We start from the raw sequence: 20,038 nt of genomic DNA on the forward strand, positions 1-20,038 counted from the left end.
CGATGGCAGTCAACATGAGAGAAACATTGCATCATCTTTTTTTTTGTGTTTTATTTTTTTATTATTTTTTAAACAAACATATAAACAAACATGACAACACACGATAAGATATACAAGCATTATTAACAGTGCACATCCAATGAAATCACCATATAGTTAAATGTCTTATACAGGATATACCCCCAATACCTGCTAATCTAATCTAATACCCTACAAATATGCTCTAGCTCGTACCCCCCCCCCTCCCGGACCCCCCATTGGATAATCCATCCATTATCCCACGCTCCTAACCAGACACTACCATTATATGCTAGCTTTTATTATATCCACCACTTCTAACCACATTTTCATTTTTGATTCATTGAGACCCAAAATTCTTGCTGTAGATATTTCTTGATAAATCACATCGAGATATGTAATAATCCAGACCTTTCGGCAAATTTTTTCCAGTTTGAACCATTGTGATGCTATTAGCTTTTTAGCCACTGTGATACCTGATAAAACCAATCTCTTTAGCTGTGGATGTAATGCATTCTCAAAAACATCATTCAGCAGTAATACAGAGGGGTGTACAGGTATATTCAGAGTTAAGAGATTTGATAATTGCTGGGTCACCTCTTTCCAGAATATTTTAACTGGTGGGCAGTCCCAGTACATGTGCATAAATGTCCCCTCGTCCCCATTTGTACATAAGGAGCATTTGGAGTCTTGTTTAAGACCCATTCTGTTCAGTCTTATAGAAGCCAAGTATGTCCTATGGATATAGTTAAGATTCATTTGTTGATGGTCCGGGTTCCTTGATGCAAGTCGAACATTTGCCCAGGCTTCTTGCCACTCAAAATCTATTTCCAGGTCTGGTATATCCCTCCTCCAAATAGAGTCTAGGTGGAGGGTTTCATACGAGGCCGTTAGTAATTGATGATAAAAATCTGATACAAAACCTCTCGATGTCTCTCTTTCATAGAAACATTTGTGGTATCTGTGGTGTGCAATTGGTATCGTTAATGGAACACCGTGAGCCTTCAAACATGCCAATAACTGTGCGTAAAAATAATATGTGGACTTGGTGAGATAAATTTTTTTGCGTATTTCATCGAAACTACAAAAACCCTGTTTGTTGAAAACGTCTCCTAATGAGTGTATGTCTTGCTTTTCCCATCTAGGGAATCTTATAGGTTGTTTTCCAATCAAGAGTGCATTGTTATTGAATAAGGGAGTATGATTATGCCATTTATGTGGGATAGAATCTTTTTTTTGTGTTTCACGCCATATCCGGATCGCATGAGTGATTATGGGGCCAAATTTCCGTTCGCATTGCTTAATTGATAATTTGGTGTATACTATGTCCTTCAGCCTATATGGAGCTACTATATTTTCTTCTAAATTTCTCCAGGATACTGATGCTTGGGGATCAAACCATGTTGTCAGTGGTCTTAAAGTGTACGCCTTAAAATAGTGGTAGAAATCTGGAAATGCCATACCACCGTCTGCTTTGTTTCTCTGTGCGGTGGATCTTTTTATACGTGGTGGTTTGTTATTCCAAATAAATTTGTATGTGGAGGAGTGTAATTCTTTCCAGTAACCCTTTGGAGGGGGTAACGGTAGCATTGAGCTGAAGAAGTTGATTCTAGGTAGGACGTCCATCTTAACTATTGATATCCGTGCCTGTACTGAGTTTTTAAGTTTTGACCACCTGACAAGGTCGTATTTGATTTTGTTTTGGATTTTTATGTAATTGTGCTTAACCGTTTGGCTTATGGTAGGAAATATTTCAACTCCCAAGCATCTAAAGTGTTTTACCATAGGTATCTCTACTGGGAGGGTTATATTTCTTTTTGCAGGGGCGTTAAGTGGGAGGAAGGCCGACTTCGGCCAATTTATCCTAAATCCCGATAAATCTCCAAAGTCCTCAATCAACTTGAGAAGATGAGGCAATGCGGTGTTGGGGTTTTGCATGAACAGTATTACGTCGTCCGCATATAAACTAATTTTGTGTTGTGTGCCCTTGATTACGATTGGTTCTATGGATTGGGATTGTCTTATATATTGTGCTAAAGGCTCTAATGATAGATCGAATAGTCCGGAACTAAGAGGGCAACCCTGTCTGGAAGAACGTGATACCGGAAAGATTTCGGAGGTGATTGTGCCTGTTGTAATCATGGCCGATGGGTCTTTGTATAATACTTTAATCATATCAATGAATCCTTTTCCTAACCCCATCCTTTCTAATAGTTTCAAGTTCAAGTTTCAAGTTTCTTTAATAGTTGTCATACAGAAGTACAGAATACTTTTGTACAAAATGCTTCTTACTGTTGCGCTCCAGAGACTGTGCATGACAAGATAAGTATGAAATAAAGACATAGTAAAAATTAGAAGTAAAAAAAAGAGGTCACAGTGTTCAGTTTAGACATATGTACAATGTTCGTAGACGTAGTTACCATACAATATACAATACTGTGCAGTGTACTAATATACAATACTATATAGTGCAAGGCATAAATGGACGAGGTGCAGTTTAGGTACAATTCACAGTAGGTGTACGAGTTGTAGTGCAAATCCTTTATCAATAAATATAAAGTGTAAGTGTGTTTGTGTGATCTAAAGTGTGGAGAGTGGGTGCTGCAGTGTGTTGTTTGTTTGAGTGAGTGTGTGCGTGTGGGTGTGTGTGCTGTGTGCATTTGATGGTTGTTGCATAGTGATTATTGTTCGTTTAGCGATTATTGTTCGTTTAGCAGCCTGATGGCCTGGGGATAGAAGCTCCTTCTGAGTAATACTGCCCATAGATACGACCATTCCAACCTGTCAAAAGCTTTCATTGCATCCAGGGACAGCATTGCCTTAGGTGTGTTGTCTTCCTTGTTAGCATCTAGTACGTGTAGTAATCGTCTTATGTTATCAGTGATCAAGCGGCCTCTTATGACGCCAGATTGGTCCGGATGAATTAAAGACGTCATATGCTTTTGTAGTCTGATGGCTAATACCTTAGAGTACAGTTTGATACCGGTTCCGAGGAGGCTTAAAGGTCTATAACTACTGCACTCGGTGGGGTCTTTGTCTTTTTTAAGGAGGACTGTTATGAGTGCAATATTGTCATTCTTATGGAAGTTCCCCTCCTTGACTGAGTATAAAATCATATTTAGTAATAAGGGACCAATTATGTCCCAACAAGAGAGGTACATTTCTGGTGGGATACCGTCTCTTCCAGGAGCCCTACCACTTTGCATTTCAGATATGGCCTCCCTAAGTTCATCTAGTGTGATCGGTGTTTCTAACTGTTTAGCGTCATCCTCTGAAAGTTTAGGGAGGTTAATTTGATTAAGATATGTGTCCATTTTGTTTTGATCGAAGGTCGTTTCTGATTTGTATAAGTCGGAGTAGAATTCTTTGAATGTCGTGTTTATTTCTTTGGGTTCTGTAACAAGTCCTTGTTGTGCTCTAATGGTAGTTATATCTGCAAATTTTGCGTTGACTCTTCAAGTTCAAGTTTCAAGTTTCTTTAATATTTGTCATACAGAAGTACAGAATACTTTTATACAAAATGCTTCTTACTGTTACGCTCCAGAGACTGTGCAAGACAAGATAAGTATGAAATAAAATAACATAGTAAAATTAGAAGTAAAAAAAATGAGGTCACAGTGTTCAGTCTAGACATATGTACAATGTTCGATGCAGAATAGACGTAGTTACCATACAATATACAATACTGTGCAGTGTACTAATATACAATACTATATAGTGCAAGGCAGAAATGGGACGAGGTGCAATTTAGGTACAATTCACAGTAGGTGTACGAGTTGTAGTGCAAATCCTTTATCAATAAATATAAAGTGTAAAGTGTGTTTGTGTGATCTAAAGTGTCGAGAGTGGGTGCTGCAGTGTCTTGTTTGTTCGAGTGAGTGTGTGCGTGTGGGTGTGTGTGCTGTGTGCATTTGATGGTTGTTGCATAGTGTTTATTGTTCGTTTAGCAGCCTGATGGCCTGGGGATAGAAGCTTCTTCTGAGTCTTTCTGTGCTCGCCTTAAGACTCCGGTATCGCTTGCCTGACCGCAGCAGTTCAAAGAGGCAGTTGTTCGGGTGGCTCGAGTCCTTAATAATTCTCTTAGCCTTCCCCTTGCACCGCTTGTTGTAAATGTTCTGGAGGGTGGGAAGCCCCCCTCCAATTGTGCGTTCGGCTGAACGTGTCACTCTTTGTAGTCTGCTACGGTCTTGTGCAGTGCTATTCCCAAACCAGGAGGTGATGTTGCCGGTCAGGATGCTCTCTATTGTACATGAGTAGAAGTTCCTAAGGATCTTCTGACTGACTTGGAACTTCCTTAGGCGCCTGAGGAAGTAGAGGCGTTGTCGTGCCTTCTTCACAACACTGTCAATGTGTGTGGTCCATGTCAAGTCCTCGGATATGTGGGCTCCGAGGTACTTGAAACTGTTCACTCTCTCAACCGGTGCCCCGTCGATGCTGAGGGGGCTGTAGTCCTTGACCCCCGACCTCCTGAAGTCCACAATCATCTCTTTTGTTTTGCTGACGTTCAGGGAGAGGCAGTTCTCCTGACACCACTGTGACAGGTTCTCTACCTCTTCCAGGTAGGCCCTTTCGTCGTTGGCAGAGATCAGGCCCACCACTACTGTGTCATCAGCAAATTTGATGATGGTGTTGTTGTTCCGCTGTGCTACGCAGTCATGTGTGTACAGGGAGTAGAGGAGGGGGCTCAGAACACAGCCCTGGGGGGCCCCTATGTTGAGCGTAGCTCAAGCGTAGCATAGCTAATAGGTGACTTGGTTTGGAACCTTGGGAGTACTGCTGTTGTCTTGTGCTACGTATTTGCATTTCAGATTGTTGTCTGTATATGGCGTTAATCTCTTTTTTTAGTATATTGACTTGATTTTCCAGTCGAACCGAGTTGTTGTATTGTAAAGAATTAAATAACGTTGAGTAAAGCGTTTCCAGTTCAGCCAGTTTTGAGCATCGATTCTTGCGTATTTGGGAGGAAAAGCTATCAGTGAAATCCTTGATCATTCCCTTTGCCGACATCCATAATATTCTGGGGTCCTGCACCGAATTCACATTCATCCGTAGGAATACCGTAAGAGCTTCTTTGATTTGTGTAATGAATTCCTTGTTATTAAGCAGCATCGTGTTAAATCGCCATCTTGGGGCTCGGGATGATAGTATACCAAATGTTCCTTTTAGGAGTAAATAACAGTGATCTGATAATGCATTGGGTATCATTTCCACATCGTAGTTATCAAATAGTCTCGGGGATGTAAAACGTAATCTATTCTAGATAATGTGTTATGTCTCGCAGATCGACAAGAGTACTTCCGGGTTGTGGGGTTGAGTGAACGCCATAAGTAATTTACACGTGTAATCTTTGACCAATCCTTTAATGCATTAGATGAATTTTTTTGTTCGTTGGAAAAGGAGGGGTTTGATTTGTCCATCCTTGGATTCCAAATGGCATTAAAATCCGCACCAATTATAAATGAGTATTCGGGAAGGTCTAACATTGCTCTGGTAAGTGTAGTGAAACATTGCATCATTTCTGAACCTTCCCTGGTGTTAGAAACACTCTTGACACGTCTCTCTCTCTAGGTTTTATATTTAGTCACTTCTACTTGGAAATGTAGTGGACCTCTGACCCCTGACCCCTGGTGTCCTTTAGCCAGCACCGCGCTGACACTTAGACACACCCTAATCAAATACACACACACTATTTCACACACACACACACACACACACACACACACACACACACACACACACACACACACACACACACACACACACAACACGCAGATGCACACATACACACCCCAACCAAATACACACACACTATCACATACACACACCACACAGATGCACACACACATGTGTGCACACACACACAGTTCAGATGCACACACACATCACACAGATGCACACACACACATACAAATATTAAAATAAAATCTCTTAAAGCTAGTGACATTGTCGTGAAACGAGAATTGTTCTTGAAACAAGCTAAATAATCTGCCAGTGCAGTAAGCGTATTTGTCTTAACGAGCACACGACATATCTGGAAATGAGAACGATGAGTCTTAATACTTGAGATTCTCACCTCTTTTGCTGAGTTTAGAACTCCAACCTTTGTCAATCAAGTTGTACGCATTTTAATTGATTTGTTATCCTTGCTTTTTGCCTCGTCTTGTTGTCTTATTGTTATGATTTTATATGCAGTGTTATTTGATATGCTTTTTTGTGCTAATTTCACTCGACGTGACTGTAAATGAGAGCGACCTAAGTTGCCTTTCGATTTTAAATAAAGGTTTGAAATATACAAGATAAAATCCCTTGCTAGGTGTCATGAACTAGAGTGCATCTAGGGGTCTGAAGGTTAGTCATCCAGCCCTGACATTGAGTGTGGTATAGATGACTGGGAGCAGAAGAAGAGAGGCTGGTTTCCAGTGAACACAGATCAGCTTACTGGAATCTGCCCTCCAGGTCTCATCTCGGCAGGAAATCACCGTCCTCGCCGCGCGTCGCACTCTTATCTGCTCCCTGTGTGTCACAGCTTCTCTCGTCTGAAACACCAGCTGACTTTCACTGGAGATCGGTTCCCGCTTCCAGCAAACACACACACTCACGCCTTCCGACATGTGTGTCTATCAATCAGTCGCTTGACCCAGGTGTTATCTCTTCAATGAAGAGAGTTCAGTTGAGACTAAATCTACACATGCAGGGTTCCTTCCTTCCCTCCTTCCTTCATCCCTTCCTTCCTTCCCTCCCTCCTTGTTCCTTCCTCCCTTTCTTCCTACTTTCCTTCCTCCCTCCCTCCCTCCCTCCCTCCCTCCCTCCCTCCCTTCCTTCCTTCCCTCCTTTTATCAACACAAATAAATTAAAGCTCATCCTACCGCAAGGGGAAGCTATTACTTACTGTCGTTGGTTACTTTTTACCTAACATAAACGTGCCTTTGCAGAAACGACAGCTTTGCAGATGGTTAGCGTATCCGTCAGTTCCGAAAGTTCACTCTGTCCATTGAAATGGACACAGATCGGGCTGAGAAGGACGCATAATCAGTCCTGTCCACAGACCCGCCGGCTCTCCCTTGTTATTCGGACCCCGAAACGATGCCAAGTTACAGCAGTGGTGTACTTAGGCGGCACGGTGGTGTAGTGGTTAACACTGTCGCCTCACAGCAAGAAGGTCCAGGGTTCGCTTCCCGCTTGGGGACCAGGTTTCCATGATGCCAGTTACCCAGGTGGGGTATCTCCCGGGCCTTTCTGTGTGGAGTTTGCATGTTCTCCCCGTGCTCGCAAGGGTCCCCCCCCCCCCCCGATAAGAGAAACCCAATGGAAAAACATGCAAAACAACAGAACGCTAACGCTGTCACGTCCGTGACAAAGACGGGCAGGAGCACTTGGATGGTCCCCGGGCGTGGCTCCTCGTCTGTAGCCCTCGTCTGCTCCCGGCTGCCCTTGGAGGGAAGGACGACGGGATGGGTTAAGCGCAGAGGAGTAGGGTTGTCACGATACCAAAATGTTTGTTTCGATACTATACCAATATGAATTTCGATACTTTTCCTCAAAATCAGGGAAACACTCTCAGATGTCATTATTGTTCTTTATTTTAAAACACAACAATGAACAATGACAAGAATAAATAAATTAACACTTTGATTGCCAGTGCACTATTTATCGTTGAATGCCACCACCCACTTCAATGATAGCGCTCTAAACGCATAATCTGTCTTAAATTATGGCTATGTGTCTAATCTGCCCGTCGCTTATCAATGACTTGTTTGCAGTCAACATTGTCGAAACGGATTGTTTTTTAAACGGTTCATTTCCATTTTATAGCATTTTGAAAAGCCCTCGTTTTCTTGAAAGTTTCAGGAAAATATATACCGTACTTTTCGGACTATAAGCCGAAATGGCTTTTCCCCCCATTTTTCGACCCTGCGGCTTATATAACAGTGCGGCTTATATGTGACTCGACGTGACCAAACCCGAAAATGTAAAAATCTAAATATTGCTTTTTTGACTGCATTGAAATGTTATTTATCTGTTCCCTTATTTGCTAAACTTAATACAACTTGTAAATGAGTAAATTCTTGTTATTTGTCCGATAGTATTGTGTCCCAATGCTAATTACATATGGTAATTAAACATTAAAACACATGCGGCTTATAGTCCAGCGCGGCTTATATATGTACACATCATTCAATTTAGCTGCTGCGGCTTATAGTCGGGTGCGGCTTATAGTGCGAAAAGTACGGTAGATTCCGTGATAAACGGCATTTACTGGAATATTCTGGAATACACAAAAAACTTTGTAATTTTTCGGCCTATTCATGAATCGTTTTCAAATAAACGCTAGATTATCGATAGTATATGTGTACTTATGCACGCTAGAGAAGCGGGCTGAAAAATATATTTTCATTACCTGATCAGCACACACACACACATGGGGCAAACACTGATATATAGGTGAAAACAGATCCGATTACCCCAAGACTGGTAAAATAAATTGCTTACCTCAGATCAGATGTTCTCCAAAAAGATTATTCCAACTCCTGATCGCCATTCCAAATATCGATTGCGTTTATTGATTCAGCGCTGGGTACTGTAAATATGTATCCCACGTTGTTTTGCGGCTCGGCAATCACTTCGATCCTTCAGTTGGCTTGACGGAAAAGTAAAATGAGGAAACTGGACCCCCCCCATCAGTCTAATCCAATGGGGTGCAGTACCACAGGGAGAGACGATAGGGGGCGGTATTTTCCCAATGGAGCTAATAAAAAAAAATACGACAAACAAACGCTATATAGCGTTGCTGGCATTCAACTCGCGGCATGAACTAACGACAAAAAACGTCCGTGGCACTCAAAGTGTTAAAAACAATGGCATTAAAAAAGCTGGAGAACTTTTTTTGCACTCAAAACAGTTGCTGTACAAGGTTTCTGAACCCAGCTTTCTCAACTATATATATATTGGAACTTGGTCCATACAGACGAACTCTACGACTGCCCTGTTGATCCTTTTATCATCTTTGGACTAATTTGTGTACTTAATATGCTGCTCAAAAAAAGTGGAGGTTAGGTTGCTTCTGAGTGGGGGGAGTCACTCTGTGAGCCAAATGCAGCAGACTTCTGTAGTTAAAAAAAATTCAATGGGTAGAAAAAGTATGGTTGTTATACATTTGTCATAGCGGAGGGCCTAATTGGTTTGAGATACCATAACCTAGAAAACATTTTGATGAGTGAGACTGATTATAGCCTATCATAATCTAGAACTAGAAGGAAGGTCATATTGTAGGCTGTTTAACAAAAATAAAATAGATTTCCCTTGTCTTTATACAGTATGTATGAACCATTAATGGGCAATTGTCAAATGTCTGTATAAATCACGTTTGTGACTAAGCCATAGAAATGAGATGCACGTGTGCATCAATTAATTTCTGTTGTGGGTAGGCAACAGGGGATGTTTACTAGCTTTCAGCACGGCAGTTTAGGCTATGTATAGCTTATTATTAGGCTTTTCAATTTATTTTCTATTCTTGCGAATAGCATTGTGGACATTTTCTAATGCTCGTATAAGCAACTGTAGTCACGAGAGCTAGCATAGCCCGTCCAACGAATGTTGGCATCAATGGCATGACTACAGTACTGATAGGAGCTACTGTAGCACGGAACGTTAGTTATCACAACCATCGGCAATCGCAGTGAGGATCTTTATTGATTAACGTTAGCTAGCTAGCTTTAACTAGAATTATAGTTCGCTAGCTATATTAGAGCCATATGAAATCCGTTTGATTATTTTCCAAATTCCATTTAATTTTTTCCCAAATTCCGTTTTTTCCGTTTTAATATTTCAGAATTCTGTATGTTGCTTTTTATGCTCATCAGAAATAGTGTCTAATAAGTGGGAATGAATAAATGTCACAATTGAATAAGATATAACAGTCCATTTAATGTTTTTTTAAGTGCTGCAACTCAGAAATACAGTTAAATTGTACACTATTTTTCTACCTACTGATCTCCTTCTTCCCTACCGCCCCACCCGTTCCCTCCGGTCCTCCTCCACTGCCTCCCTCACTGTCCCGACATCCAAGCTTAAAAACTTCGGAGATCGGGCCTTCTCTCGTACTGCACCCCGACTCTGGAACTCCCTCCCCCAGTCCATCAGAGACTCCCCTACACTCTCCACCTTCAAAGCTCGCCTCAAAACCCACCTGTTCTCCCTTGCCTTCAACCCCCCCCCCCACCCTTAAACCCCCCCCTCCCCTCCAACCTGATTGATGTCTGTCTCCAGTCTTTTTTGTGCTTTCATGCTGTCTCCCCTGTTCCCCCCATGGTCTCATGTTCCTTTTGTTTTTGTTTTTTTTATTGTTTCTTTGTTTTTGTTTCTTTGCTTTCGTTTCTTTGTTTGTACTCTTGCTCCCGACTACTGTCAGCGACTTCGGGTTACTGAGAAGCGCTATATAAATTAAATTAATTATTATTATTATTATTATTATTATTATTATTATTATTATTATTATTATTATTATTATTATTATTATTATTATTATTATTATTATTATTATTATTATCTAGGAGATGAGATTTCAGTGCTCTTTTGAATTTCAGAAAAGAAAATTCCAAAATATGTGGAGGCAAAGAGTTCCACAACTTTGACCCTCGGTAGAGAAAACAAAACTGAGATTGGGAAGTGCGGGAAAGGGGTGGTCTAAGCAAACAGGAACTACGTGTGGGGTAATTATGAATTTGGTGATTGTGGGCAAACATGTCATGAAAAAAAGGGGGAAGGGCTCTGTTTAAAGAACTATGCACAAATAAACCAGTCTGAAGATGATTCACTTGATAAACACTGAGTATACCTAACTTATGGAATAGAGGCTGAGAAGAATGACTTTGTTGAACACACCTGATTATTTTCTGTGGACGGTATATGGGCTCAAGTTTGGTCTGATGAGTACTACCTCACACTAAATTACAGTAATTGATATATGGGTAAACCATAGAGTAATATAACATTGTGGAATTTGCAAAACACCTTATCGCTGGAGGCATAAAAGTCATTAGGATACTGCTCTGCTCTGAATTGAGGGCTTATTGCGGAATTTCTTAGTTTCTTGACGACGTTAACATCAAAGCAGCCAGACGCTTGAGCACTGCTGTGTTGTGTGTAACCCGCTGTAGTGTCCCCACCTCCCCGGTCGCGTGTGCACCAAACGTTCCACCCAAAAACGGAATTTCAGTCCAGATTAGGCCAAATTCTGCAATATTCCACGTTTCGCAGTTGATTCCATTTTTATTGGTTAATTCCGCGATTCCGTCCGCGATTCCGTGAACGCGGATTTCATATGGCTCTAGCTATATAAGCTAACGTTAGCCGAGTTTATTCTATGCAAAATGTGCTAGCTAGCTAACGTTAATCAATAAAGATCCTCACTGCGATTGCCGATGGTTATGATAACTAACTAATCGCAGTGAGGATCTTTATTTATTAACGTTAGCTAGCTAGCACATTTTGCATAGAATAAACTCTGCTAACGTTACCTTATATAGCTAGCGAACTATTCTAGTTAAAGCTAGCTAGCTAACGTTAATCAATAAAGATCCTCACTGCGATTGTCGATGGTCGAACTTACGTTACCTGCTACAGTAGCTCCTATCAGTACTGTAGTCATGCCATTGATGCCAACATTCGTTGGACGAGCTATGCTAGCTCTCGTGACTAGTTTGTTGTTGTTCATTCCAGAAGGTTGCTTCCGGTAAACTAGCGCAGCGTCACCACTGACAGCAGCGCTGTGCTCCAATAGGAAGGCATTCGCATGCATAAATTACATTTTTAAATACAATTTTTTTCCAAACGCAATATAGTATCATTTCGAACACTCTAGTACCGCGGTACTATACTAATACCGGTATACCGTGCAACCCTACAGAGGAGTATCGCATCTGCGATCCTACATAGACAATGCATGCGTGTGTGTTCCGGTGTGTGTGTGCTGCCTACATTGAGTGTCGTTGCATGCCAATTAAAGACCTCTGCGACAGGTCCTGCATTATAATTATTATAATACTTTTTAGAGACCGACTTGCTTTTGCTGCTCGCCATCTTTCTGTCTCCCTTCTGAGGAGAAGCTACCCGTCACTAGGGCTGACCTCGACTAGTCGAATAGATGATTAAAATGTTTTTTTGTCAAATCTTTATTTTTATTTTTTTATGCATTCTGGCCACTGAACTTAGAAGCAGGCCAGGCCAGTGTTTCTAGTTGCACCAGCGCAATAGTTAGATAACCTAGGTGGGGAACAACCAGGAGATCACTGCAACTCACAAGTTGGAGAACTATCTCTCTCTCTCTCTCTCTCTCTTGCTCTCACACACGCACAAAGGGAGCAGCATGTGATTGGTGGAGGCGGGACCCTTACAAAAAACTGCTAATCATTGACACATGCTAGCCTGTAATAATCCCCCCCAGAAAAATCTACTTTGCATTTGATATATTGCAAATATATGCCATCACACACACTGGCATTTAAAGGGTTCGAATTATAAAATTAATATGTGGTGTTATGATCAGGGCTGAAGTTGAATAAAAGATTGTATTTTTTATCAATTACAAAAAACTGAAAATTTATAAAAATCTGTGTTGTTGCTAATCATACATATGCTAGCCTGTTTTTTAACAATAATTTGTGATGCCATCACAAACACTGGCATTTAAAGGGTACAAATAAAAAAAATGCCTGCACCAGAATGCAGGAAATTAAGTCTTTGTAACAGACCCCCTGCTTAAAAAGTGGCCTGACTGGGGCTATATTTTGCACTATGTTTCCTGGCCTGAATGATTTCCCCAGTCTGGCCCTGGTTAAAAGCCTCCAATGCTTATTAGTGTGTGTGCGTTTGAACGTTTGCATGTTTCAACCATACATTTCCATTTAGTAAAAAAAATTATTATATATATTTTTTTATTATTTTTTTTTTACCTCCTATAATAGTGGGGGTCGCGGCTCTCTGACACCGTTATTTGGGGGTCGCAGCCTGAAAAGTTTGGGAACCCCTGGAATAGTAGACTAATCGATCGAAAGTAGCCGTAGTCGACTGCCAACCTCTTAGTCGAATAATATATATTTATTTTTTAATGATTATAATTATTATTATTATTTTTTCAAAAGCAAAGAGGCCTAGAATGGCACACATACCAGCGAGGCTAACTCCCTAAGAAAATGGACACAGAGGCATGAAGGAGGATTTCACACACTAGACAAATATCAAGATGTATCCATAAGTGGACCAATTGCATGCATACGCAGAGGACAAGAAGCCTTCAGTCGACTCCTTCAGACATTAAGCACCCCCCACAGCCAAAATTTTTTTAAAAGTTCATATATTTCTTTTTTTTGGGGCGGGGGGTGTCGACTATCTGCACATTTCGGCCAATCAAAGTCGACTATACAAATCCTTAGTCGGGACAGACCTACCTTTCACACGACGACATTCACATCCACAAAAGTTGTCAAACGTCATCTCAGCTCAGAGAAACCTTCTACTGGAGAGACAAAGGGAGAACTCAACCACACAGACAGTGGTGCTGAACAAACACTCTTCATTTAGTGTTTATTATTATAACTCAACCACACAGACAGTGGTGCTGGACAAACACTCTTCATTTACAGTTGGTGTTTATTATCTTTTTATGATGGTAATGACGTTGCTATTTTCAAATACCATTGCTACAGTATACCTTATTACCGTATTACTGCCCAACTATAATACACACACACACTTCTGCACATACACACTCACGTACACACACGCACACGCACACATGCTCACACACACACACACACTCTGTCTCTCTCTCTCACTCACGCACACACACGGGTTGGGTACTGTTCACATTTGAACCGATACCGGTACCTGTGTGAATCGATACCGGTACCTTTTTCGGTACTTTAGTCTCTAAAAATGTAATCTACTGTACCTACCTCCGTTGTAAAAAAAAAAATCCAAACTTCGAATCATTTATTATTATTATTATTTATTTAGAACAATTTGTTAATATATATATAATATTGCAGCGAGTGTTGTCTGCATCTAGCTTTGTAAAGTGTAACCACACTTGCAACCGTTTTCGGCTTGCCATTCCCCCGACTGTTTTGTTGTTGTTGAATCAAGTCAAATCCTAGGTAAGTGTGTATAAGCATGAACATGCGGCACACTTCATAGGTTTCGTTTCGCAGTAAACAAAACGTTGGCGTCATCGGACAAAAAAATAAATAACTCTGTAGTAGCGACGTGATTCGGTCGATACCCTTAAAAGTACAACATTCGGTACCCATCCCTAACACATACACACACATACATACATGCATACACAATCAGTCATGCACACACACAGACACACACACACCACCCAGCCAGTAGCCATAGCCCCTCCACCTGCTATGCCCAGTGTGTTTAAATGTTACTAATGAAAGCAGTTCCCCCGAACCCCCCCCCCCCCACCCCCCCCCCGTGCTCCTCGTTAAGGGTGGAAGCCAGCCAAACGAGATCCTCTCCACTTTACAGGAATGAACCCAGACGCCATGTATCACTGCCAGAACACACACACACACACCAGCACACACACACACTCTCCTCTCCATCCCTCTTCTCTCACTCGTTTCCTCGTTTCCTCATCAGCTGAGAAGCCATCACTCAGCAGTCCAACAAACCTGGGAGCCAAATGCACGTTTTTAAGTACACATCAGTCAGCTGTACTACACACAGACACACACATGCACACACACACACACACACACACACACACACACACACACACACACACACAGGGCTGTGACGCTTTACTCATGATAAACCTTGGTGATAACAAAAGAAAATGTATTGATTGCATGTGAACAACTGATGATTATTTCTCTGTCTAGCTGTCATGTGTGTGTGCGTGTTTTTTGGTGACTCCGAGTTTGTTTGTTACTTATTACTTGATTGTGGGCTCACATTGTTTCAGTACCAAAATAGTATATATAATTGGATCAACATAGACATTTGAATCATATCGACACTGGTAATATCTGTGTTCTGCCATAATAACAGAAATGTATAAATGTATAATATATCAGTATCATCGACCAACATTTTCATATGGGTGTGTCCCTAGTTGTGTGTTTATAATATGATAAGCTTATATCTCATCACACACCATATGCACTCCTGTAACTTTCACCTGCAAAATACATTTCAACCCCACGGTAGGCGTCACGTGATGCGCAGGTCATGCGGTTATCGCCACAGCCCTACACACACACACACACACACATTCTCATACATGCAAACCAGCCAGATCTCCCTTCAAATATACAAGATAAGTACTAATCAACCACAGGAAAAAAATTGCGTTGTGTTATAGCTACGTATTATTACGTATTAGTTATGTTATAGCTACGTATTATTACGTATTAGTTATGTTGTAGCCGAACTAGAATGGAGAAGTAAGACAACTCCTTCCCTGCAGATTATAGATTACTATAACAAAGAAATAAAACAAGACATAGACAAAGAACAGAATGGGGTAATTAAGATAATGGTAAAATCATATGAAGGAAGGAAGGGGAGGGTTATATCAGCACTATATCAGGCAATAATGGACAGTAAGGGAATTACAACCTTGTATATAAAAGAAAAGTGGGAGAAAGTTAGAAATAGAGATAACAGAGGAGGAATGGTATAACACATGTAAGATACAACAATCAACCACAGGATCAAGGATATGGAGGGAGTTTGGGTGGAAAAACATAATTAGATTCTTTATAACACCAGAAATACAGGGCAATTACACACCTTCACAGAAACCATGTTGGAGAAAATGTGGACAAGAAGTAGCGAACCACACACACATATTATGGGGATGTCAGAAAATAAGAAACTATTGGGAAGAGATAGGAGAGATAATAAATGAAATGGTAGGATACGAAATACCCCAGGCAGGCCAAGTATTGTATCTGGGGAAGGAATTCAGGGGGAAGACAAATACTTGATTAAGATACTATTAGTAGCAGCCAAGAAAGCTTTGACTAAACTGTGGTACAGAGTAGAAGCACCGACGAAGGAACAATGGACAGAGATAATAGAGGGGATACAGGAAATGGAGAGAATCACACATATGCTGAGGCTGCAAGAGGAGAAATTTGAGGCAAAATGGGAAAAGTGGGAGGATAGGAAGAAAAGCAACGACATCACAGAAGAATGAAAAGGAAACAAGAAAATAAATGGAAATGTAAATAAACAATGTAAATATAAAATGGACCGAAGGACCCATGTCACCCTTTTTTCTTTTCTCATTTTTGTCTATTTGTTTTTTATTTTTATTTCTTTTTGATATTATGTCTTTATAGTTTTGTATGTTGAAATGTATTGTCTATGTTGTTGAAAAAATGGAAAAAAAAGAAAAGACAACTCCTTCCCTCCACTAGTCTGAGGGTCCACCTTGGGCAAGTGTTAGTACCCTCTCTAGCCTCCCTACCTAGGGATACAGGGGGCCACACTGCCTTGTGTGTGTGCGTAGGGATACGCAAAGGCTAAGGGAGAAAACCCTGAGAGAAAACCGCATTGCCTTGTGTGTGTAGGAATACGCAAAGGCTAGGTCCTCACCGACAATAGGGTTACCTGTAAGGAAGGGCATCCGAGGTATAAAAATGTGCTACAAACCAAAAATTATGACTCCTGTGGCGTGGAGTCATCACCTGTCCAACCTCACTGTAGTGGGAAAATAGGGACGTAAAACGAAGATGATGATGATGATGATGATGATTGTATCGAAAATGTAATGTGTACATTTTACAAATAAGTACATATAAGTACATAATATTTTATTTAAAAGATTTTTCAGAAAACCTTTTAAGTTCCCCTGCTGGGGATCTAACCCTAAACTTGACCCTAACATGTCTTAACCATAAATGTTAAGTGAATGTTAAAACGAACCTTAACTCTTAACTATAATCATAGTTAAATAGTGGTCAGAGCACTCGCCCGCGACTGCAATGATTGTTTGTTCAATTCCAGGTTGCAACGTGTGTAAATATATTACTTATGGCTTATAACATAACGTACATTATGTACCTTTTCTCATGTGATCAATTAGTACTTTATTTACGCTTTCTGATGAGACCGTGTTGTGCAAACACACATTTCTGTGTCTGTCACGTTACATGTCTTTCATCTCAGCCCATCTCTTTACAAGATACCAGGTTGGTGGTATTTGTGATCGGTACAGAGTGTATTGGAGCTCTGGATATACAGTACATAAAACAGGAACATGGATACATTTACCCCCCCCCCCCCCCCTTCCCAGCAATAAATGCATAATACAGCACAACATAACACACAGAAGCGTCTAGTCCATCAAGTCAGGAGCTTGGTTAGTGTAAGGAGAGGGGGGCCAAGGGAGTTCAGGGTCCGTATGGCTGTTGGGAAGAAGCTGTCCTTGAAGCGGGTGGTTTTTGAGAGGATGGACTTGAAGCTCCTACCTGAGGGCAGGGGCTGAAACGGGGTGTGCTGGGTGTGAGGGGTCCTTTGCCATTTTTCTAATTTTGTCTTCTGTCTCTGTGTCTGTCCTCCACAGAGAGAAAGCTGCAGATTAAACCACGGCTCTAGAGACTACAGGCCTGGAGACTCTTCTGGAGCGAGAAAGAGCGTTTTGAAAGGGCTCGACATACGAGTGCTTAACGTCATTCTCCAGGTATCTGTGCTCCTTCTCTACTGACCTGCTCTACTCAGGGTTTTTAAATAAACATAACTATCTCTTATCATGTTCCACGAAGTTTTCACAATGTGTGCCCAGGTGATTTACAATTAAAATGTTACTGATGAATGTTTTGTTTAATTTTAACATGACAAATAAAGAATGAGATTTCAACTGTCCTGTTATTTGACTGACTTAAACTTTTGGGGGGGGTGTCATAAGATAAGGAGAGACAATTTACAAACAAGTAACATTACAGGGATCAACCGGAATATACATTCTAGGGGTGTAACAATCTCAATACAATACAACATCAATTCTGAAAATAAATGACACTCAATACAGTGAAATTTAAACATATATTGTTCAATTTTGTGTCCCGTCCTCTTCACCCATTCATATTCATGATATTGTATCTTCATTGAGTGGCTGTCAAGTAAATCTTTATGCTGATGACACGATTGTGTATCGTATTGCTGATTCTGTACAATCGGCCATTGCCAACTTTCCTTTAATGCTCTTCAGGAAGCTCTTAAGGAAGCTCTTAATCATCTTAAACGGGTAATTAATGCAAATAAAACAAAATGCATGTTGTTTACTAGAGTCCGAAATATTGATTATAGTGGTTTGCATATATCCACTGTAAATGGTTTTATTCACAATATAAATATGTTGGCATCTTGCTTGATCAAATCAAATCAAATGTATTTGTAAGGCCCGACAACACACGTTAATGTCCCTATGGGCCGGACACGTCTTCTTTAAACAAGTCAAGAAGAAACATAACAATAAGTCAAGAACAAAACAAGAACACCATAAGGTCCAACAAATTTTAAATAAATGCAAAATAAATGAATGAATGCAAACACTCCCAGACATACCCCACGCGAAGGTAAGGAAAAACTCACTAAAACCTAGCAATAGGAAAAAATGCACCACAGGCAGTGTGGAGGAGAGAAACCTTAGAAGGGCCATTCAAGGGGATCTCCCTTATTAGATGTCGGTGATAGTAGTGTTGCAGACGGACAGTTGGTAAGCATGCACTCATGTGTGTAGTGAAACACAGATGAGTGCATGCAATAGCAACTGAACATTTTGAAAAATTTAAGATAGAGCTGATAGCGATAGCAACTGAACATTTTGAAAGATTAGAGATAGAGCCGATAGCGGATCTATTTGAGGCACAGGGGCAGCGCAAAGAGGGTCGCATCCTCCCCGTCTTAATCACGGGAAGTTCAACACTCCGGTCATCGCTCCGAGACAGCCGGAGACAGGGAGATAGGGGGGGGCGCAGAGAGGGTCGCAACCTCCCCGTCATCGCGGGACGTCCAGCACTCCGGTCATCACTATGAGACAGCCGGAGACAGGGAGACAGGAGGGCACGCAGAGAGGGTCGTATCCTCCCGGTCTTCATCACGGGACGTCCGACACTCCGGTCATCACTCCGGGACAGCAACTCACAGGGAGACGGGACAGGCGTTAGACAGCTTGTAATGGGCGGACATAGCAATAGATACAAATGGTGAATGAATGAATGAAAACTTTATTTAACAGATTGCAGAATGGGTACAATACAGTACGGCTCAATACACACAATTGTTAAGGGGATGCAGACCAGAGAAAGACGTTTGTCTTGTTTACATCAGGGTCCCCCATTTTCAATTCATAGTGACATTTATGACATACACAACACACATGACATTTATGGCATAGGGACATACATGACATACAGGTATTTAGTACTGTTACATTTGTGACATATACGGTATGGTAAGCATATATGTGAATAGAATAGATATATGAAGTAAGCATATTATGTGAATAGAATAGAAGTACTTAACCCAGCAATGAAACCACGTTGACAGACCACAAACCATGTTGACAGACCACGGACAGAAGACGATAAGAAGCTGATCCATGGCCTCAGTGGTGCATGTAGAGCAGTCACTGCAATCTTGGCCAAGACCCCGAGACATCCACCACCTTGGTCAGCACTACGAGGCAAGCACTCAGAGCGATGGGGGGGGGGGGGGGGGTTGGGACAGTGGTTAGAGAGTTCCCATGTTTGTAGTGGGCGGAGATGGAGCAACAGATGCATGCAGTGAGCACATGCACACATGGCAGGGGTGTAAAGTACTTGTAATTGTACTTTGTTACAATACTTAAGTACTGTTTTGGGGGATTTGTACTTTACTCTAGTATTATTAGGTTTGTATACTTTGTACTTTTACTCCATTACATTTCAGAGAAAAAAAACATACTTTTTACTCCTTACATTTAAAATGCAGACCTACAAAGTACAAATCTCACAGGTCC

At 41.1% G+C, this 20,038-nt stretch overlaps 1 protein-coding gene across 1 annotated transcript in view; it reads left to right on the forward strand.

Annotated features, from left to right (window-relative positions):
* zc3h3 (zinc finger CCCH-type containing 3) overlaps positions 1 to 17,803 on the forward strand; it is a gene marked incomplete at its 5' end in the record, with an annotated part of 242,580 nt that extends 224,777 nt beyond the window's left edge. The window contains one exon of the mRNA XM_084308377.1: positions 17,603 to 17,803. Coding sequence (XP_084164503.1) covers positions 17,603 to 17,634 — 32 coding nt within the window. The 3' untranslated portion in view covers positions 17,635 to 17,803. The remainder of the gene's footprint in view (positions 1 to 17,602) is intronic.
* Positions 17,804 to 20,038: the final 2,235 nt, after the last annotated feature.

The sequence above is a fragment of the Notolepis coatsorum genome, assembly GCF_963971535.1.
Source record: "Notolepis coatsorum genome assembly, chromosome: 2".
NCBI classification, from domain to species: domain Eukaryota; kingdom Metazoa; phylum Chordata; class Actinopteri; order Aulopiformes; family Paralepididae; genus Notolepis; species Notolepis coatsorum.